Genomic DNA, 20,535 nt, shown 5'->3' with positions numbered 1-20,535 from the left:
CCTAGTTTTGAAGAGGACAAAGAGCATTGTGAGAGCAATTTATTTTTCTGTACCTATATTTATTTTGTGAGGATATTAAGAAAATATGGTGAAACTTTTTTTTAAGGATAATTACACTGTCGTATCTTATAATTATATGTAAATCCTCTTTGATTTGAAAATTTTATCGAATCTGCTGATATTAACAAAATAAAAGTTGAATGAAAATCTATTTACCCATAATTTGCTTATTACTAATCTACTGCACGTCAAACAAATCTTTTTTAGCCAAAAATGCCTTATATCTTCACGCGCCAATCCATGTACATACGTATATCTTCACTCTTATAAAGGTATTTTGATAAGAAAGATTCTTTTGACTTGTAATAAGTGAGTCATAAGTTAATTTATGGGTAAATATGGATTTTTTTTTTATTAGTATCAATAAATTTGCTCAATTTTAATCAATGGAGGGATCTATGTATTAGACGAAAACAAACATCATGAATATTACATATAATTTTTCAAATTGAGTAAATTTTATATATAATTATATCAAATTTTGAAAAAGAAATATGTAATAATTCCATTTTTGTTGGTTTTTTTTTCTTGGATTTTGAAAAAAGGTGGGGTTAAAAGAGGGGGGGGGGGGGGGGGAATGATTGCTTCCTTTTGTTGCTAATCATGTCCACACTTTGTTAGTTGAAAATGGGAAAGTCTACTTTGGTTAGTGCTTCACAATTCATCATACTCCTTTTTGTTCCAAACAAATGATTGATTAGGTACTTCACTATCCATCAAAACCATGTTTATAATCAGACAAATTCATGCATTCTTATTCCTTATGATCCCAAAAATCAAAAACTAGAATGTTGGTTTAGAGATGTGAGAATGAAATTAAATGTAAGTGGTTGAAATGGGTAAAGGTCCAATGGGCCAATAGGTCCATTGTATAGGTCTATGTCTTGTCCATAGGAGGCTTCTTTTGGGCTTACAATAGAACAATTATATTGGGCCCACACCTAGCCAATATTTGATTTCTGAATATTTATAATTTCTACCGAAAATCATTTTGGAATAATGGAATTAATATTTTTACTAATTTTATTAATGTAATTGAGGGCCTAATACCTTAACAAAATAGCACAGGTAATATATGTATATTCATAAAAATATATATTTTTAATATTATATAAAAGAGTTTGTGTGAAATAAAAATACATTTAAATGAATTAATAAAATTGTATTTTGTATTAGATTGTCAAATGAATATATTTTAATAAAATGTATATTTTTTAATTACAAATAAAAACATAGACAAATGAGTTGTTGAAATTTCAAAATTTGTATCATCACATAATCTCACAATAGTATATTATTATAGCAAATAAAGTTTATTTTTATTGCTTCAAGATTCCAATTCCATCCACCAAACATGAAACTGACATTTGGCAATCAAGACAAGAGAGCCCGACAGAAGAAGGGAACTGGAGTTGAATCTTTAGTAATGCTAAGCGCTAACAGTTCTTGGTAAGCAAAATCAGTTCAGTGTAAACTGACCATCTGGGGATCGATCATATGCTCGAAAATGGCAAAAACTGGAAGCCTGAGAAGAAATACTGCTAAAGTAGTCATTTTCTTGATAACACTCTTCGTCTTGGGTGCTTTTGCTCCTCTGCCTTCAGTTTCACAGCGTTCTTCCCAGTTCCATTTAGATAAAGTGAGTTGTCCGATTATGTTATTAGATCATTTTCATTGGGTCAGTTGCAGATGTAGAAAAACTGAAGAGGGATGGTGAGAAATTGGCTGTTTATTTTGCTTGAGGTACTTATTTGTGTTGAGAGAGTGTTTGTTTCTTGGTACAGTTGAATTTGGAAATTGGCAGTAGTTTTCTTGAATGATTTATGTGGTTGCTGGTTCAAGATCATTTACAGTTGAATTGGGGAAAATCTTGTCTCCTTGTGCATTTCTGCTGGCTTACATTTCAATGAGCAGATTTTTTCATGCTGCCCCGGACCAGTGCAGTATGCCTACGAGTGCCCATCTGCTTTATGACGTGCTAGTTCTAATGTGGGATATTTGCAAAGTTAAAACTTGAGGGTGTGAGCCATGTAGCTAGCACTCTTCCCTTAAGGTGTGTGCCAACAATCATGAAAGTGGAAACTGCCATTAGATTCATTAGGTTAGATTTGGAGTACAATTGCTCGAGGCCATCTTAATTTGTTGCATAGGTTCGGTTTTGAGTTTGATAGTTTTGAAACACTACTAGCCTTAAATGCTGCAAGGTTTGTAGTCTTTATTAGTTAATGGTGTATTAGTAGTTTTTACAATTTTACATTGTGACAGGCAGATGAACGGAAGTTTGAGATAGCGGGGGACATGTTCTGGAAAGATGGGGAGCCATTTAGGATAATTGGAGGTGACTTGCATTATTTCCGGGTGCATCCTGAGGTATTGTTGTCTCCATCAATTACTTTAGATGCTTAATTGTCATCTACGGAAAATGATCATACACCATTACATTCTTGCTCAACTTGAGCGAAAATAGATAGGTAGGTTTAATGCAGAGTTAAACTTCCAGAAGATTGAAAAATGGAAAAGTTTCAACCAGATGATTAAGCTAGAGATATTTTCCCCTCAACTATTTTCAATTGTAGTTTCATGATGACATATTAATTTGGAAGTTTTCATAAAAATGAGTTTTAGTACTGGGAAGATAGACTGCTGAGGGCAAAGGCATTGGGCTTGAACACCATTCAAACTTATGTTCCGTGGAATTTGCATGAGCCAAGACAAGGGCATCGCGTATTTGAGGGTATTGCAGATATAATATCATTTCTCAAGCTCTGCAAGAAACTGGATTTGTTGGTTATGCTGCGTGCTGGGCCTTATATTTGTGGAGGTTAGCATCATGTTCATGTGGAATCTCATGTAATACTCTTTTTTTTTCCCTTCCCAAAGTCGATTAATTCTCTAAAGCAATAGATTGCTTCTCAATTTAAAACTTTGATGGAATAAAGGTTGACTCCACTTCTAAGTTTCTGGATATGTCTGGATTCTGGAATCATGTAATTAAACTCTGGCTGTCGAGATTTACATTTCTGAGCACTTCTTGCAACTTTGATTGTGGGAATGTTGACTTGAGTTACTCACTTAGCAGAATGCTTTCCGACTTAACATTACCTTTTCTTCTTTTCTTATGATTGTAGAATGGGATTTGGGTGGCTTCCCTGCATGGTTGCTTGCTGAAGAACCTGCTATCAGACTAAGATCATCAGATCCTGCCTTCCTTGACTTGGTAAATTTGCTGCGTACATCATTCATCAACTGGAAACTAAAATTAGATGCAAGAAGACTAGAATATTAGAGGGAACAAGAAATAAGCACATATGAGCTGATAACATGGTTGTGGATTATGAATTTTCTAAGAAGAAAACATAGAATTCTCGTACTTCCTTGAGCCAGAAGACATAATCTTTCTCAGAATTGGCTTGAAATAATAGCACTAACCAGCACTGCTGCCCTTGTTAATTGGCTTCAAATACTTACTTTGTGATGTGATAGCATGTTGCTGTTAAAAGCTAACTCCTGCTGGTGCTTGATAATGTACTATTACAGGTTGAAAAATGGTGGGGCATCCTACTTCCGAAGATATCTCCTCTTCTTTACAGCAATGGAGGTCCTATTATAATGGTCCAGGTGCGCTAAAACTGTGCAAGAGTTCATTGAATTTGATAGATAATTAATAACATGCAGGAACTCTTCATATAAGACCAAGAATTTACAGAGAACAGTTTAAGTAGCACAAAAAGGTCAAGGATTAAATATACAGGGAAGAAGTAGAAAACAATCTGTTAATTGCTTAAATATTCTACATACTCGGAATACACTGTGAACCCCACCAACCACTTTCAGCATATAACATCATAAAGCGAGGTGAATTGGTTAATATTTAAAGCAAAGTACTTCTCGGATGAATGGTCTATTGAACTTGCCAAGCCTGCATGTTAGCGTTTGGTTTTATTTAACCGCATTATTAGACCTTGAATCCTGAGGCTATTCTAAATGGAAAAATGTAACAGATTGAGAATGAGTTTGGTTCATACGGGGATGACAAAGCTTACCTGCATTACTTGGTCAAACTAGCACGAGGGCATTTGGGAGATGATATATTATTGTAAGTTGAGTGTATAAATAGTTGAAAGAAGTAGCTTCTTTGTTTCTGTGGGCATATTCTATTTGTGTATATTTTTCTTTAACTTCACTTAACATATGAAGTGGTGAAGGTACAAAACTATCGATGGATGTCTGAGTTCGTTATGCATTTTTGACTTCTGGAATTAACCTAGATGTAAAGAAAATGGATTATAGTGATCGACCTATAAGTTTTTCCGACTTTGATTGTTTCTTGCCCATCTCTTCGGAAATTCTACTGGTGCTTGCAGGTATACTACTGATGGAGGTGCTAGGGAAACTCTTGGGAAAGGAACAATTCCAGGAGATGCTGTTTTCTCAGGTTAGACGACTGGGATTCTCATACGAGTTTCTGGACATTCCATGCAAGTTATGCATTAGATATTCCTAATGTTGATTCATATTAGCTATTCAAGATTCATAACTTCTCTTGTTGTTGACAGTCAATTCATAGACTCACATGATTTGTATTTCAAATATTTTCATTCCCACTCTTCAACTGGCCATAATCTGAGTGGTTAAGGTTCTCAAGCAATTACCTAACTGTGCACTTCTCAACAAAATATTTGGGCTTAACATGAGGCATGCAAGAAGTCTCTACTAAGTTTGAACTTGAAGCTACTTGAAACTTTTGTCTTGTGACCATTTAGTACTTCTCTATTAAATTTGATCTTATTTTTTTTCTCCAGCCGTTGACTTCACAACTGGAGATGACCCATGGCCCATATTCAAGTTGCAGAAAGAGTTTAATGCGCCAGGAAAATCACCTCCTCTTTCAGCGTCAGTATTTTATTGTTATTTTCTTGAATCTGCCCTTTCGGAATCTATCAATCATGTTCGTCTTGTTGATCATATCAGCGAGTTCTATACTGGTTGGCTTACACATTGGGGGGAGAAAATTGCTAGTACTGATGCCACTTTTACAGCTACTTACTTGGAAAAGATTTTGTCAATGAATGGGTCCGCCGTCCTCTACGTATGCCTCTATATTGAACCTTCATTTGTTAAAATTGATTGTTTCCCTAATCGGATTACATATGCTCTGTAATTAGATGGCACATGGTGGTACAAACTTTGGATTTTATAGTGGTGCTAACACTGGATCAAATGAGGCTGACTACAAGCCTGATCTTACATCCTATGATTATGTGAGGAAATCATGAACACTTTATGTTTTATAGTAGCCTGAACAATAATTATCAGCAATCTTACTGGACTCATCTTCCTTGACAAACTGCCACGTGTCTAGGATGCACCTATTAGAGAATCTGGCGATGTGGACAATGCGAAGTACAAAGGTAGATCTAACCTTGTCTAATCCTACTTGCCATAATTTCTACATGTCTCTTTTTCTCCCTGCATATTTGAACTGTTTCCTGCAGACACTACTTTTAAATAAACTGATCAAAATATAGAATCAACTAAGCTGGGCTTATAATCTAAATGCATGAACAAAGAATGTAATTTTACATCTCATATGCATGAACCTTGATTTTATTGTACAATGATATTGTTTTCAGCTCTGAGAAGGGTCATTGCCAAACATAGCACAGAGCCTCTTGCTTCCATTCCTCCCGATAATGAAAAGATGGGTTATGGACATATTGAGATAGATAAAGTTTCATTTTTGTATGACATGATTGACATGAAAGACCTTGTTGACGTGGTTGAGTCTGAGAACCCAATCTCGATGGAAGCTATTGGACAGGTGATATAACATGAGAACGTTATGCAGTTTTTCAAGTAGTTGGAAGAATAAATGATAACTCGAGCTCTGGCTTAATGTGTTTGATTTTCAGATGTTTGGCTTCGTTTTATATGCCTCTGAATACAATCCGAAAGGCAATGGTAGTGTGTTGTCCATACCAAAGGTCAGCTTGCTTATTTTACCTACTAAGTGTTCCTTCGTTGATTTTCAAGTTTTATTTTCATAACTTTTTCATCAGAATGCAATCTCCTGATTAATGTCTGAGGTTCAATTCCAATGACTCCCTTACTACTATACAGCATAGATGAGTCTGCTGAAAGTAGATGTTCTGAATTTTGTAAAGAAAAGGTTGTTTTCTTGCATGTATCCTCTACAGATGAAGTTCTCTGAGCTTCTTATGCTTCATTTTATTTACTTTTTTTTATCTCATGTCAAGGAATCATCTGCTGCAGGTGCACGATAGAGCTCAAGTGTTTATATCCTGTACTGAAGATAGTGCAAAAAGGCCAACATATGTTGACGTCATCACGAGATGGTCTAATAGACCAATTAATCTGCCTTATTTGAAATGTGAATCCAAAAATAAACTATTTATTTTGGTATGTGAACTTTTTTATCTTCTTTATGAAATAAAATCTATGCATATTGCTCAAATATTTTCCATGCAACGTTTTAATCCTCTTCAGCCATGTTCATAGTGTTTTAATCGTATAGGTTGAAAACATGGGTCGCTTGAATTATGGGCCGTATATGTTTGACAGGAAGGTAAAACACTACTAACTAGCTGCTTTCACTCCATCCTATATGGTGTCTTTTAGAATGCAAGTTATGGGCAAACTCTGTTATATGAATATTGCATTTGCTCCTTTCTTTATTTTTCTGATCTTTCGACATTTACAAACTGATAATTGTTGGTTTTCTAGGGTATTTTGTCTTCTGTTTATCTTGATTCAAGGCCCCTGTATAAGTGGAAGATGCTTCCGATTCCTCTTCAAAATCTCAACGAGGCCACACAAATCAACCCCATCATTCTTAATGCACAAAAGGGACTTCCTAAACGATCTGCCCAGAAAAAGTTAAAAGACAAAAAAAGTAAGTTCTAGATCCTTGTCAAATTACAGTAAGTTATGAAGAATTTAAGCTGTGGAAAAGCATGTTGTAGTAATATTTGCATCTTTTTTGCAGACTCTGTTTTGGAACCAGCTTTTTATACTGGTCACTTCAGTGTAGACAAAGTCAGGGACACATACATTTCATTCAGAGGCTGGAGTAAAGGAATTGCATATGTAAATGAGATAAATATTGGACGTTTTTGGCCGGTAAGATAAACATTTTTTTCTGATTAATCAAACAATTCAAACGTTCTGGTTGTCAAATCTGGTTACCTATTCCCAAGTTTCATGTGCTTTTTTGGCTCATTTTGCAGTCTATTGGACCGCAGTGTAACCTTTATGTTCCTGCTCCAATGCTTCGACAAGGAGAGAATACTCTGGTATGATATTCGAAAGGATTAAAAATATCAAATTGTCTTATCATTTTCTGAAAAACAATCATTGAAACAGATGCAACCAATTTGAAATCTTTAGCATTCAAATCCTTCAATTCCAACACACAGCCTCACATGTTTAGATGGTTTCACAAAGAAAAAGCTGAATTGTTTTTGAGACTGATGAGCTAGTTATGCGTCCACAATCAGGTTATCCTGGAGCTGGAATCACCAAACACTGATCTCTTTGTGAGCTCAGTTGACCATCCAGATTTCACTTGCGGTCCTACACGTTCAGCACTTAGGAAATCCAGAGAACATCGTTTACTATCTTCATGATGACTCTGTTGCTGACTGAATTTTCCAGAGACAGTTAGGCATGTGTCTATGTGTGCGTGTGTGTGTGTGTCTGTGTGTGAGAGAGAGAGAGAGAGAGAGAGAGAGAGAGAGAGAGAGAGAGAGAGGGAGGCCTGTAAAACAAAAATTTCATCTTCCATTGCGAGGAAATGTCAATATGAGAAACCCTTTTGAAGGGCACTGAATGTTATGCTAGTTTTTTCAGTTTAATCGTAAAAATATTATTGAAGTACATGCATATTCACTATGTCCAAAACTTCCCAGAAATACAGTGGGCAAATTTTGCAGCTACAGAACTTTTATTTTGAAGGAGGAGCTGATGTGTTGTTTGGATCCTGTTTCGGTCCTGATACAGCAGCAGTTGCTGCAGCAGTCACAGCAGCGGCTGCGGCACCAATCTTCACTCCACCTGCAGCTTTCATTGCGCCTCCAATTTTAGCAAAGGCAGCAATTCCTCCTACGAGCATTGCTCTTAATGCAACCGTTGGTTTTATCGACATAATTGACAGCCTGAAATGCCCATACATCAGAATTTATTGTCACGTAAATTAGAACATTGGTTATCTTGAATCAAAATGCCCCAACCAGAAATAAAAAGTAATAGAATTGGATCAATGTTCTGGAAGTTAGGTGAAGAATATACAACCTTCCGCTGCTCCACGATTAATTGGCCTACAATAGTATTTCTTTGTCCAATTAGATGAAGCTCAAACTATATATCTCAATACTAAACTTCTCAAGTGTATGTAAAACTGGATGCAGGAGTGACTGCTCTATTTACAAAAGAAACTCTACTTCCTAAATGATTGATCGATTTCCCGCTAACTACAAATTTCAGCAGAAATCCCACTCTCAACTTCTACAGATGCAAGGCAAAGATCAAGTTTTAAGATGGACTATGAATCATTACGCCTCAATTGAGTATCCACACAAGATGAAGTCATGTAATGATTTGGCGAAAAGTCATCTGACATATATCCTGCTTGCAAACAAGGCTGACAAGCTTAACAAGAACAGCAATAGTCAGGACAATGTATCAGGTCAGTGTTTTGGATACATTCTTGACAAGAAAATCTTTCTTATTGAGCAAGAATGGAATTACTCAACACATTAGTAACGAATAGCTAGTGTAATGAGACTATGTACTTTTGCATGGTGGAAACTACAAAAACATATTGCATACTGACATTCTTTGCTAGTGTAAGGAGTGGGATGGGTTGGAGTTGGAGTATGCATTGACATTCTTCAAGGTCGTCATACTGAACAACCATGCTACTCTTAACATATGATCAAAATGCAATTCCAATTCCAACATGGCACGAAGTCTGTCTGAGTGTTCGCAAAGGAACAGGCTTGATAGGAAACTAACATGGAATTCAATAGAATTTTACTGCACTTTCGGACACTAGAGCCCTACATTGAAACATAAATGCATTTTCAGCATTTCACTTCAAAGTGGAGACCATCATCTGACAGCAAATAGCTTCTACAGCAAATTCAACACACAATCACCTAAAGATCACCAAAAGAACCCTTGAAACAAATTGACAGAGTCCTAAATGAAGACAGAAGTCATATCCAAATTCATCTTTGCTACCCCCAACAGTCCAAGATAAGTTCTTCTAGTGTCCTATTTATGCCCAACAATTTCACCCCTCCGCTCAAATTTCAACATCAGCAACACACACACACAGAAACCTATATCTGTAGGCATAAAAAAGCGTGTTTGCACATACTTTAGCCCAATTTAGCTGCTGAGGTAACAAAACAGAGAATAAACTTAAAAACACATATTCTGGTGCAATCAATTGTCAACGAGAAAAACCGAAATTTACGTTGTACGCATGCAAAAGCGAATGAATTCGATTGAAAAATAAGAACTTAAGTAAATGAAAGAAGCATGTTGAAAATTCGAACCTCGATTGCAAGCTCCAAATCTGCTGATGCGGCCCCGGAATGCACCTTCAGTGTGTGTATTTGTGTGTTTTTTCAGATATTGGCCGGAATGAAGGAAGCTGATACTACGACGACGTTCGGCTATTTTGGGTTTTTTCAAACTTTTCGGTGTCTCGTATGGGCCTTAAAGCCCCAATATAATTCTGACAGCCCAAAGTTGAGCCCAAAAAGTTGGTCCAAGACCAATTGATTGGGCCCAGCCCAAGTATCGACAAATTGTGTCACAGGACAGTTCGGCTCAAATTAACTTAAGCAGCCCAAGTTTTCTGGTGGCCCAAATATTGGGCTCGCTAATCAACCGTCGTCGTCTCGATCTTCCGGTTACTCCTCTAGAGCTGAAAGGAAGAAGCAGAGCTCCAAGGCCGCAAAAATGGAGCATTTTGGGGGAGGGAACTGGTCGATGATCCCCAACATACAGTCCCACAGTAACCCAGCTACACCCTCCAATCAGGACCATCTATTCCTCCAACAGCAGCAATTCAATCAACAACAACAGTTTCAACAACAATTCAATCAGCAGCAGCAGCAGCAGCCGCGTTTCCAGCAACAACCGCAGCAGCAGCAACAGCACCAGTCTCTCGCCTCTCACTTTCAGCTCCTCCATGTATTTCCTCAATGTTACTATGATTGCTTTTCTTGTAGGGGGAATTTTAGGGTTTCAATTTTATTCTATTTTTTTTTAAATTCTGATTTCGTTTTCCAGTTGGTGGAGAACTTAGCTGATGTAACTGAAAATGGGACAAGGGATCAGCAAACCGATGCACTGGTTAGTCGTTCTTTCGTTGATCTTCTTCAATTGTTGTGTAGTTGCTACGAATTTCCGTTGCTGCCGTAGTTCCAAAAAACACGAATTTTGCGCTGAGTTGAGTGGATTCGGTCGTTGGAAGTATTCGATTTTTAAGTGTTCTACCATGATTTGCTGCTGATGATAAGCTGCTATCTTTGGGTGTTTGTGTAAAAAAGTCTGTTTTGTTGAAAGGTTGGTGAGTTGAACTCACAGTTTGAGAAGTGCCAGCAGCTGTTGAACTCCATTGCGGGGACGATTAAAGCCAAATCAACGGTAATAATTTAGAATATTTTGTGGTACTTTAATGGGATTTTCTTTTTCCATATTTGCGGATCAGATATTTGTTTATGTTCTTTGAAATTTTGCTTGGGGTGGAAAAAGATATATTCGTACTTGTGATGCATTGAATTATATTCTCACGAAGTTGAAAATGTTAGCTTCAGTTCATGGTTCTGATCAATACAAATTCATAGTGAAAGAAGATCATTACGTTATAATTAACTTGTGTTGTTTTAAAGAACAAATTCCTTAAATCCAAACGCACCAAATTGCTGAAAATATTTATGGAGCTCTATGGCATGTGATGCTTTAGTTTAAATTTATAGGGGGGTGGGAGAAAGGTATTTGTGAGTTACCCCCCTTTTAGATGATCTATAGGAATCAATTGCTTGCTTATAATCCTTTACACCCTTGTGATATATTAGCAGACTGTCGAGGGACAAAAGCAGAAGCTGGAGGAAACTGAGAACTTACTGGCTCAAAGAAGGTATGAACTTTTTCCTATGGTTTAGCTTTAGCTAGGTACTTTGCTTGAAACGATTCGAAGAAACACTGCATGAACTGGCAAGTTGCACACCCCCTCCCCTCCCAGAAAAAAGTTACAGCATTCTGTGCAGTTCTTGTAAAGTTGTTCAAATTGAGATGGTTAATGTGCTTCCTTCAGTGATCTACATCAGAAACTCATGATTTATAGGCGAAAACAAAGGAAACCTTTGATCCAAAATGACTCATTCTATCATTTGTGCACATATGTTGTTGTGTGATTTCAGGGAGCTTATTTCACGGTATAGAAGTTCAGTTGAAGAGCTTATCAACTCTCAAATATAAGTGCTTGTAATCCTCGTTTTCGTGTATTTTTGTTGTGTGATTTCAGGGAGCTTATTTCACGGTATAGAAGTTCAGTTGAAGAGCTTATCAACTCTCAAATATAAGTGCTTGTAATCCTCGTTTTCGTGTATTTCTCTTGTGGTAGCTTCTTCAGTGATTATGAGCTGCATATATTGAGTGCCTGAGAAGTAGTTGAATGGCAAATTACTTATCATCTTTCTCTTGGCACTCGTATTGTACTCATTTGATTATATGTGGCACAGCTTCTTACTTTCATTTTTTACTCTGCAAGTTACTCTCAAATTTTTTCCACTGCTGGGTAGAACTTGGTTTTAAGCTTATATTTGAAAGGGGGATTACCTTGCGACTATTTAAAACTTTATACATGAAATATTAACAACCCTATTCCTAGAAGTAATTGACAAGAATGAAACAATTATATATGAGCAGCATACCTCAAAAAAGTGAATAAGGTGTGTACTTAGGGGTGGCAAATGGGTGGGTTGAGTGTAAATGAATTAGGTTCACAATGGGTCGGTCCAGTATGGGTTCAAATGATGAAAATGGGTTGGTATGAGTATGAATAGATTCAATATAATAATTTATTTATTTATGTATTTTTTTCAGAAGAATTTTGAACTAATATCAAGTTTTGTCTACTAAGTTTTAGCAAGTTATGTATGTTCGAACCTTGGGCTCAAAATTTTTTACGGGAGATTTTGTGTTCAAATTTGGTGTGTCCGCATCAGGTGTGCTTGTAATGCTAGTGGGAAAAAGAAAACATATTGCCTGGATGTACTTCATCTGGCAGGGGCAATGATCCAAGACAATGCAATTTTCTAGTGTCATTGAACTAGATTTGATCACAATGATATCTCGTAATATAATTACCAAAAATATTCTTTATTTTCTCAAATCATTAAAATCTTCTAGTCGATTTTATATTTAACTTTTGATGGGATGTTTAGAATTAGGGTAGTATCTATTCATTTTAGTATAAAAGTATGAAAGGGTTAAAAGGTTTCTTTCACTTTTTTTTTTTATTCGACAAAAACATTCTTAATTATATTAATTTTAGTGACATTTATGTAAATTTATATTATTATTGTCTAACTTAATTTTGATAATATATTGAATTAATAAATATATTAACAAAAACATTAAACTTAGACAACCTTGTAACGAAATTAATAGAAAAGTTCATTGAATTATTTAGATTCAATTCTAAAATTACTAAATTCATGTAATTAATTTTTTAAGCACATCTCATGGTCACATCTATTCTAAATCTAAATACTATATATGTATATATTGTCTATGCTTATATAAGCACATTTGTGTAGTCTATTACATGTAAGCACATTTGTGTACACTATTCCATTTGTGTACATTTGTCAATTTCTCCTGAAATATCTCTCCATCCCCCATTCCATTCACCTTCTCCCCCAAAAAAGATGGAAGAAATTACCAGAGAAATTCCATAAACAAAGCCTCAATTCAATCAATAAACATAAAACATTCTCCCCAATCTCCATCCCCCTCGGAGCCGGAGCCGCACCCCCACCCCCCCACCGATATCTCAGCACCAACATATAATTATCCATGCAAACCCACAACAACGTTATCATGCACAACAACAAAAAGTCTAATATTACTTCCATTATCAACAACAATAATAATACCAAGAACATCACACGTACAACGAGTGTCCCCCTTTCCCATCCCCGCAGCCACGGCTCCACCACCCAAGCCTGCGCCGCCTGCAAGTACCAACGTCGTAAGTGCGCCTCCGACTGCGTCCTCGCCCCATATTTCCCACACGACCGCCAACGGCAGTTCTTGAACGCCCACCGTCTATTCGGCGTTAGCAACATTGTGAAAATAGTCCGCCACCTCGACCCGCCGGCCAAAGACCACGCCATGCGCACCATTATCTTCCAATCAGATGCACGGGCCGCCGACCCGGTCGGCGGGTGCCACCGTATTATACGTGACCTCGAGCAACGGATAAGTCTCGCAAAGGCCGAGCTTGAGATAGTGCTCCACCACCTTGCCCTTTGTCGGGCAGCTGCCACCCAGCAGCAGGTGGTGCCGGCACCGGATTGTGGAGGCTCTTATGATGAGAAGTGGAGGGTGCCGTATGTGGCGGAGGATGAGGCGGTGACGGTGGATGATGTGAACTCTTGGGGATGCATGCCCGGGAATGTGCATACAAATGCAGAGTCCACATCCTCTTCATTTCCTCATCATAATGACAATAGTAATCATCATCACATGAGAAAACTGTCTGTGGAGGAATGCAATAATGATGTGTTGCCCATTCTTGATCATTTGACTTGTGATGATGATGTAAGAGAGGAAGATTTCAAGTTTGATCACCATGGCAACATTGTACCAAGGTTTGTCCTTTAGCACAATCTCATGTTTCTTGACTTAAACTATACAAATTCACAATCAATTTCAACTGGCAATATTGATCATTCAACTTGATATATATATATATATGTACAATATATTGCAGCAGCAACGGCATCTTGACGGAGGAGAAAGGGACGTTCAAGGAAGACGACGATTGTTTCTCCTACGTTCAAGATCACCACGACTTGAAGGCGGCTGCAACGTTCTTCAGTCTCACAAACTGTGATATATGAAGTATGTCCGATAACCAATTTTGTAGAGAAATTAGTTCTTAACATGTATATTGCTTTTTGTATGACCAAGAATCTGAGAGTTGAGAAGTTGCATAGGAATACATTTAAAGAATATTGCAGTTTTCTGCTGAAAAACACGAGAAGAAAGAGCAGTGTTCAAAATGCATCCAATCAACAAAAAAATAACATATATTTCGGACAAGTGATCTAGACAATTTAATACCGAAGAATGACCTAACCTCAGATTAATGTGAAGGGCGTTGTACAAACTAAAGAAATTTAGGGTATGGATATGGATATTTATTCATGAATTTGGGTATTGTAGGTTTAAAAATCATAATTGAAATTTATCTAAAATAAAATCTGCAGATTTTAGATCTTTCATCTTTGAAGTTTAAGCTGGATTTTGATCATTTTAAATCCATTCTGTCTCGCTCTATTTCTCTCTCTTCCTCTGTCACTCATTTCTTGCCTATAATTAGATTAGGATTTTCCCACAACTTAATATTTATTTGTGCTTTGCAAGAAATACAATACACAATATATCTTTTAACTATTATTTATAAAATTGTTATCGTTAGTATTATTATCACTAATTTATATTTTTTTTGTGTATAAATTCTTTCTTTTTCCCCTTTAACAAGAACAATAAGAATTGTATGTTTTTTTTATTGTTATATCAATAGTATAGAACAAATAGGTAAGACGCTCTAGCATCGTTAACTCAATGAATTTGAAATCCTTTACAAATTCTATAATTCCCAAAATGAGATTTTAAAGATGTGATTTGAAATCCATTAATTTCAAATTCTTAGCCAAATCTAAATCTATTGTTCCAAACGCAGCCTTCGGGTATTTGCCATTTTTGGCAAGTGGCACCACATTAATCTTAGTACTGCATGGCGTCCATATTCGGCATGCGGTTTTTCAGTGGATTTTTCACTCCTTGAGCATCAACAATTGCTGCCTCGGTTGTAGTCAACAGCAGTGATACACTGCAAACAAGCATTGAGTTGGTCGGCAAAGGCATAGATGTTCCAGGCATGGAAACCTTGAATGACATACTATAATACTTACCTAGCAGCGTCTACCAAAGCTGTTCGGATCACTTTCACAGGATCTATGATCCCAGCCTTCACCATGTCAACATACTCACCTGTATTGAAAAAGAAAATGAGCAATCGTCAAGATTTTAATTTTCCAGTTCAAGTTCACATGTGCAAGGAATAGACAAGAATACACTCTATACATGATGCAACAGTGTCTCGCTTATCTGCCCACTCGCTGAGTACACTGTACAACCTGCTAATTGTTTCTGTACGCCTAGTTCTAGTTAATGCAGTTTCAGGTGCGTAAAATAATTTCAAGTTCTAGTGCTCAAATAGTTTCTGTAAGTTCTACATTCTTTAGACCAAAATCTTTTAAACGAAGCAGAAAAGTTGGGTACAGCTCCACTATAATAAGATGGCATTCAGAAATTATAAACAGAATACATCAACTAAATTCACATAAACAAACAGATAAAAACAAATTTCCTATAAAAGTTCATAGAGTGCATGCTTCTATAGGTAATATTGCCTAGTGAGATGGAGCCTCTGGAGACAAACCTGTAGCAGCATCGTAGCCGAAGTTCAGATCATCTTGTTCCAATAGTTTGCCAAGAACCAGTGTTCCATCAGCTCCAGCATTTGAGGCAATAGTATAAGTAGGTGCCTGGTGCCAAAAATGATGTCATGACAGGAAAAAAATCTGAATGCAGACTCATGTGCGCTGGTCGGCGAGGAGACACACCACACACACACAGACGAGGAAGGGAGGTAAGAGAGAGATCAAAAGAAGGAACCTTAAGAGCATTCTCTATTACTTCAACTCCTCTTCTTTGGTCCTCATTTGCAGTTTGAAGGTTTCTAAGAACTCTTTTGGCATACAAAAGAGCAACACCACCCCCTGCCAAGCAGCCACCCCATAATGTCAGTTGAAAGATAATTGCCCCATTTTCTGGCAATCACAATACGACTTCTATGGCACATAGTTTCTAAAATTGATGATGAGATTTTTGTATTCATGTGACAATTGACTGCAGAACCAACCCCTTCTAGGTGTGCTAATGCATGGATTTTTCTATTCTACCTTCAAAAGCAAACATAAAAATGTACCTGGAACAATGCCCTCTTCCACGGCAGCCCTAGTTGCATTCAGAGCATCTGTCACCCTATCTTTCCTTTCTCCAACTTCTGCTTCACTAGCACCTCCAACCTAAAAAGCAAAAATAAATAGCAACCAAAGCAAACAATAGAATCCTGCATGTGAATATTTCCACAAATATGCCAATGGATGTACCTTGAAAACAGCAACACCACCAGACAACTTTGATAACCGTTCTTGTGCTTTCTCCTTGTCAAACACTGCAGTACTCTTCTCAATGGCAGTTCTTAGCTGTATCCATAGAAAGGACGACACTGGCCTCAATTATATCCCAAGCAAATAAATCTTTATCCTTCAAACCTCAGACATTCTATTGTCTCACACTACACCACTTGATTTGCACAGTAAATGGCCAGACTCGAATGGGAAAACAAATTCAAATTTCTCATAAACATAATTAAGCTCAGGTGAATTCAAGCATATGTGATGAATCCTTGATTATCAACAAGGCAATAAGCCACCATATACATCAAGAGTTATTTCCAGTTATTATCTGGAGAAGAACTGTCGATTAAAGACACAAGTGTATGTTCCATATACGTCTCGGAAACATCAGCACTCTTTAAGAGAATAGGTGTCAGGTATCTACTACTAGAAGGGAAAATACAGTGACAAAGAGGAAATTTTTTTCACTTTTTCATATAATACAATAATACCTGCTCACACCTTTCTTCTATAAACTTCTTATCCCCACCCCCATGTAGAATTAAAGTGTCATCAAGAGAAACAGTGACCTGCTCCAAAGAAAAGAGAAACAAGTAAATAAAAGGTCCTAGTCGATGGAAATAAACCCGCATAAATCTTATCATAAAACTAACTTTTTTAGCAGAACCAAGCATATCGATCTGGACTTTGTTAAGACTCATTCCATGTTCTTCACTAATGACCTGCAGAAAACACAGGTTTGATACCACTAAAAGAGCATAATGCATAAAAGAGTATGGGTTGTTGGAGCTTCTCACACCTCCCCTCCTGTGAGGATGGCAAGATCTTCTAGATTTGCTCTTCGATTATCACCAAAACCAGGAGCTTTCACAGCACAAACCTAAAGTTGATCATGACAAAAAATATAATAAGTGCTTTTGGCAACAGAAATTTTATAATGGTCAACCATTCCACTTCCCGTGCAGAAATAAGCATGAGTTCTAAAAAGATCATAAATAGTAGTTGATAAACACAGCACACTTACTTTCAATCCGGCACGATGCTTGTTGATAATGAGCATAGTAAGCGGCTCACTTTCCACATCTTCCGCAACTATAAGCAGAGGGCGATTTCTCTGTCAACAGTAAGCCACGAGAAATCATCAACCACAAACATGTTCTTAAGAATTATGTGTGCTATATTCATAAATTTCTTATTATCTGGGGTTTCTTCCAATCAGGACTTAATGCATGTCTGAACATTCTAATTGAATGGCTTTTATTACCTTTACAGCAAGCTCCAATACTCTCACAAGTGCATTCATGTCTGAAATTTTCTTCTCATGAATTAAGATCAAAGGATTCTCAAGTTCCTGGTTACATTGAAAAGAGGTTATATAAACATATATGATTAAGAATACCATTTCAAATAAAAATGGCAATAAACAAAATTCAGCCCAAATGCATGTTCATCATTCTACTTTTTCTATTAATCAAAACACTTTCCTAGTTAGCATCTGAAGATTCAGCTTTTTATACAAATAATTGGATTAATGGAAGACCCTCAACACAAAATCATCATGCATGCTTTCAGTAAACAAATGTATTCAGTGACTGAAAGAGTTAACATTATCATGAGCAAACTGATTTTACGTACACACTTTTGAGTCTTTGAATCTGTAACAAAATAAGGAGATATATAACCACGGGCTAGCTTCATTCCCTCTACTACTTCCAACTCATTATCCATGGTATTTCCATCCTGCAAAATTTAGATAATAACATTTTATTGGCCATTGGATGTTACAAAAGAAAGATTCAACATGAAGACTAAAGCATACTGACAGCAACAGTAATGACTCCTTCCTTCCCAACTTTCTCCATAGCCCGTGCTAGAAGTTCACCTATTTCACGCTCACCATTTGCAGAGATAGTGGCCACCTTTAATTAGGATATACCAGTTAGCAACATGGAAGGATAAAAGAAGAAGCATTGCGTAAAAGCTACGTGATGCATGTTTCTGTGAAAAGGTAATAAACCAACAAGCAACAAGAAAAGTTTAACAGAATTTATCATTTAACTTACCTTCATTACTAAGTTTCTGAACAAACAAGTAACTCAGAAGAAAATGATATACCACTTATCCATAAAATATATCTATAAAGCTATTAAAGCAAGCTTCAGTTCTAGGTTCCAGATGCCAGTCACCTGGGTAATTTCTTCAGGAGTACTAATCATGAGTGCTCTGCTCTTCAAATCTGCAATAACAGCATCAACCGCCATATTTATACCCTTGCGCAAGTCCATAACATTTACACCTGCTGCCACTGATTTGCAACCTTCTGTGAATATTGCTTGAGTCAGCACAGTAGCACAAGTTGTACCTGATGCAACAACAAACTCTGTGTTGAGATCGTAGTAACTTGACATGAAGTAGGTAACTTGACTCTGAACATATGTGTGTTATTTCATAACATCAATTTAAGATATCAACATTGAATCTTTTCATAAGCATCAGTACAATGTGAAAGAAAAATGCCAGATGTCACAAGTACTATGTTCATACATATAGAAAGGAAGTAAAAAGTAAGGGCATTTGGAATAAATACCAGCATGAGACCTTGCAAATAGAAGTGCATTGGCACAGTAAAGATTCTATACATTTTCACTTTTCAGAAAGTTCTTAAATTGTAAAAGTGGACTTTTCCCATTCTGTGCAAATACTTAATAACAAATAGAAAAGCTCCATCCTGTTACAGAATGACGGAAGGACATTACCATCACCAGCAACCTTATTGGTCGCATTGGCAACCTGCTTCACGAGATCCGCCCCAACATTTTTTGCCTTCTCTGAAAAATTGATGCTTTTGGCTACTGTCACACCATCCTTTGTTACCTTGGGATCCCCACTTTTCTCAATAATTACATTTCGACCCTGCAAAGGATTTGAAGTAGACTGAGTATTTTGCCTCAACAATATTTAAGCTTACTAGACCGGTATGGATTCTTAGATGAGTGTCCTGTCCCCAAGGAAGGCCATTATACCACATTCATCTCAAATCAGAAGATGTATAACATGGACTATATACACATCATTTCCTCATACAGTAAATCAAGTGAAAGTTGGAGCTAGATAACCATAACGTTAGCTACCATGAATAGAATTGCAAATATTTCTAGTCAAATTCAAACAGATATCCAGTCCATTGAATTCCATGAACTATTCTGTGGAATTTGGATTTGGCAGGCAGCAGAGTGAAATGTTGTGCGTGCTTTCATTAACCTTTATTTCTGTTCCTCAATTAGAGTTTCTCCAAAAATTGTAGAATAAACATGAAAGAACCAGGAGTGGAAGACAAATTACCTTTGGCCCCATTGTCACCTTCACAGCTTCCGCGAGGTCGTTAACTCCGGCGAGCATAGCCGCCCGAGCCCCGGTGCCAAAGTTAATATCCTTGGCAACATAATTTCTGCTATAGACAACCCTACTGCACACCTTTTTCATTCAAATCAATCGGAAAAAGGAAAACAAAAACAATCAATACGCATCAAAGGATCAAGCAAAATTAAGCAAGCCTACAATTTTATTGCAGTTACCAGCTTTCTGGAAGTAGACGACCTGCATACAAAATCATTGAGTAAGTATCACCGAGTAGTCCATATCTCATATTTATAGGCACATAGAAATTCACAACCATTACTGCTGGTATCTAACCTTATTGATGAAGCAATGGCAGCGGCGGCGACTCTGTACATGGCGCAATCAGAAAGAAAAAGAAAATGATGATAGAAAAAAGATAAGATCAGTCACTACAGTGAAAGGCTTTTGAGCGCTTTGCCTGGAGGAAAATGGCACCAGCTTTTAGCACAGGCTGCAGATTGGGGATTTAGGGTTTAAGCCTTTCCAAGGCCTTAAACCTTTCCCTTTATTTTTCCCCCTATTTTTATTATAATAAATTAAT

At 36.9% G+C, this 20,535-nt stretch overlaps 4 protein-coding genes and 1 long non-coding RNA gene across 9 annotated transcripts; 3 read left to right on the top strand and 2 right to left on the bottom strand.

Moving 5' to 3' along the window:
• On the top strand, positions 1,409-7,919 carry LOC105157758 (beta-galactosidase 17). 3 transcript variants are annotated; one of them, XR_002286781.1, is made up of 19 exons: positions 1,409-1,699; positions 2,326-2,430; positions 2,686-2,881; positions 3,189-3,277; positions 3,598-3,678; positions 4,062-4,156; positions 4,425-4,495; positions 4,863-4,953; positions 5,032-5,149; positions 5,226-5,321; positions 5,423-5,471; positions 5,694-5,881; positions 5,973-6,044; positions 6,334-6,480; positions 6,596-6,646; positions 6,805-6,977; positions 7,067-7,200; positions 7,308-7,373; positions 7,578-7,651. XR_002286781.1 is itself a non-coding variant. In XM_011074225.2 (19 exons), the coding sequence occupies exons 1-19, from the start codon at positions 1,568-1,570 to the stop codon at positions 7,704-7,706; spliced, it is 2,079 nt and encodes a 692-aa protein (XP_011072527.1). In that variant the 5' UTR covers positions 1,410-1,567; the 3' UTR covers positions 7,707-7,919. The 3 variants fall into 3 exon arrangements, 2 of the variants coding, with proteins under 2 accessions (XP_011072527.1, XP_011072528.1); XM_011074225.2 differs by having other exon boundaries at positions 1,410-1,699; positions 6,805-6,973; positions 7,578-7,919; XM_011074226.2 differs by lacking the exon at positions 1,409-1,699 and adding an exon at positions 1,757-2,113 and having other exon boundaries at positions 6,805-6,973; positions 7,578-7,919.
• LOC110011726 lies at positions 7,935-9,798 on the bottom strand. Its single transcript, XR_002286782.1, has 2 exons — positions 9,642-9,798; positions 7,935-8,234 (listed from the first exon to the last, which is right to left on the bottom strand). It is a non-coding gene; the product is annotated as an uncharacterized LOC110011726 (long non-coding RNA).
• Positions 9,960-11,886, top strand: LOC105157757 (mediator of RNA polymerase II transcription subunit 9). Of its 2 annotated transcripts, none has more exons than XM_020692679.1 (5): positions 9,960-10,284; positions 10,384-10,446; positions 10,660-10,740; positions 11,172-11,233; positions 11,517-11,886. In XM_020692679.1, exons 1-5 carry the CDS (start codon positions 10,051-10,053, stop codon positions 11,572-11,574), a joined length of 498 nt encoding a protein of 165 aa, XP_020548338.1. In that variant the 5' UTR covers positions 9,960-10,050; the 3' UTR covers positions 11,575-11,886. The 2 variants fall into 2 exon arrangements, with proteins under 2 accessions (XP_020548338.1, XP_011072525.1); XM_011074223.2 differs by having other exon boundaries at positions 9,964-10,284; positions 11,175-11,233.
• LOC105157844 (LOB domain-containing protein 7-like) lies at positions 13,156-14,360 on the top strand. Of its 2 annotated transcripts, none has more exons than XM_020692944.1 (2): positions 13,156-13,973; positions 14,099-14,360. In XM_020692944.1, the coding sequence occupies exons 1-2, from the start codon at positions 13,177-13,179 to the stop codon at positions 14,223-14,225; spliced, it is 924 nt and encodes a 307-aa protein (XP_020548603.1). In that variant the 5' UTR covers positions 13,156-13,176; the 3' UTR covers positions 14,226-14,360. The 2 variants fall into 2 exon arrangements, with proteins under 2 accessions (XP_020548603.1, XP_011072642.2); XM_011074340.2 differs by having other exon boundaries at positions 14,096-14,360.
• LOC105157756 (chaperonin CPN60-like 2, mitochondrial) lies at positions 14,923-20,477 on the bottom strand. The gene is made up of 18 exons (XM_011074222.2): positions 20,289-20,477; positions 20,171-20,192; positions 19,938-20,069; positions 19,352-19,508; positions 18,782-18,957; positions 18,419-18,514; positions 18,231-18,335; positions 17,860-17,946; positions 17,620-17,709; positions 17,395-17,475; positions 17,249-17,317; positions 17,087-17,164; positions 16,566-16,661; positions 16,382-16,481; positions 16,069-16,172; positions 15,833-15,938; positions 15,303-15,381; positions 14,923-15,220 (listed from the first exon to the last, which is right to left on the bottom strand). The coding sequence occupies exons 1-18, from the start codon at positions 20,327-20,329 to the stop codon at positions 15,115-15,117; spliced, it is 1,725 nt and encodes a 574-aa protein (XP_011072524.1). The 5' UTR covers positions 20,330-20,477; the 3' UTR covers positions 14,923-15,114.

Source organism: Sesamum indicum, linkage group LG3, assembly GCF_000512975.1.
Source record: "Sesamum indicum cultivar Zhongzhi No. 13 linkage group LG3, S_indicum_v1.0, whole genome shotgun sequence".
In the NCBI taxonomy this organism is placed as follows: Eukaryota; Viridiplantae; Streptophyta; class Magnoliopsida; order Lamiales; family Pedaliaceae; genus Sesamum; species Sesamum indicum.
This window is presented reverse-complemented; position numbering and strand designations above follow the sequence as displayed.

What these genes read in the sequence shown, in the direction of transcription:
- LOC105157758 (XM_011074225.2), top strand. Translation starts at nt 1,568, where the DNA reads ATGGCAAAAACTGGAAGCCTGAGAAGAAATACTGCTAAAGTAGTCATT. An exon ending in TGGGCCTTATATTTGTGGAG is followed by an intron (nt 2,882 to 3,188) that starts GTTAGCATCATG and finishes TTATGATTGTAG; the next exon opens with AATGGGATTTGGGTGGCTTC. An exon ending in AGGAGATGCTGTTTTCTCAG is followed by an intron (nt 4,496 to 4,862) that starts GTTAGACGACTG and finishes TTTTTTCTCCAG; the next exon opens with CCGTTGACTTCACAACTGGA.
- LOC105157757 (XM_020692679.1), top strand. Translation starts at nt 10,051, where the DNA reads ATGGAGCATTTTGGGGGAGGGAACTGGTCGATGATCCCCAACATACAG. An exon ending in ATCAGCAAACCGATGCACTG is followed by an intron (nt 10,447 to 10,659) that starts GTTAGTCGTTCT and finishes TTTTGTTGAAAG; the next exon opens with GTTGGTGAGTTGAACTCACA. An exon ending in AACTTACTGGCTCAAAGAAG is followed by an intron (nt 11,234 to 11,516) that starts GTATGAACTTTT and finishes GTGTGATTTCAG; the next exon opens with GGAGCTTATTTCACGGTATA.
- LOC105157844 (XM_011074340.2), top strand. Translation starts at nt 13,177, where the DNA reads ATGCAAACCCACAACAACGTTATCATGCACAACAACAAAAAGTCTAAT. An exon ending in CATGGCAACATTGTACCAAG is followed by an intron (nt 13,974 to 14,095) that starts GTTTGTCCTTTA and finishes AATATATTGCAG; the next exon opens with CAGCAACGGCATCTTGACGG.
- LOC105157756 (XM_011074222.2), bottom strand. Translation starts at nt 20,329, where the DNA reads ATGTACAGAGTCGCCGCCGCTGCCATTGCTTCATCAATAAG. An exon ending in AAGGAGTCATTACTGTTGCT is followed by an intron (nt 18,336 to 18,418) that starts GTCAGTATGCTT and finishes TAAATTTTGCAG; the next exon opens with GATGGAAATACCATGGATAA. An exon ending in GGAAGAGGGCATTGTTCCAG is followed by an intron (nt 16,173 to 16,381) that starts GTACATTTTTAT and finishes GCTGCTTGGCAG; the next exon opens with GGGGTGGTGTTGCTCTTTTG.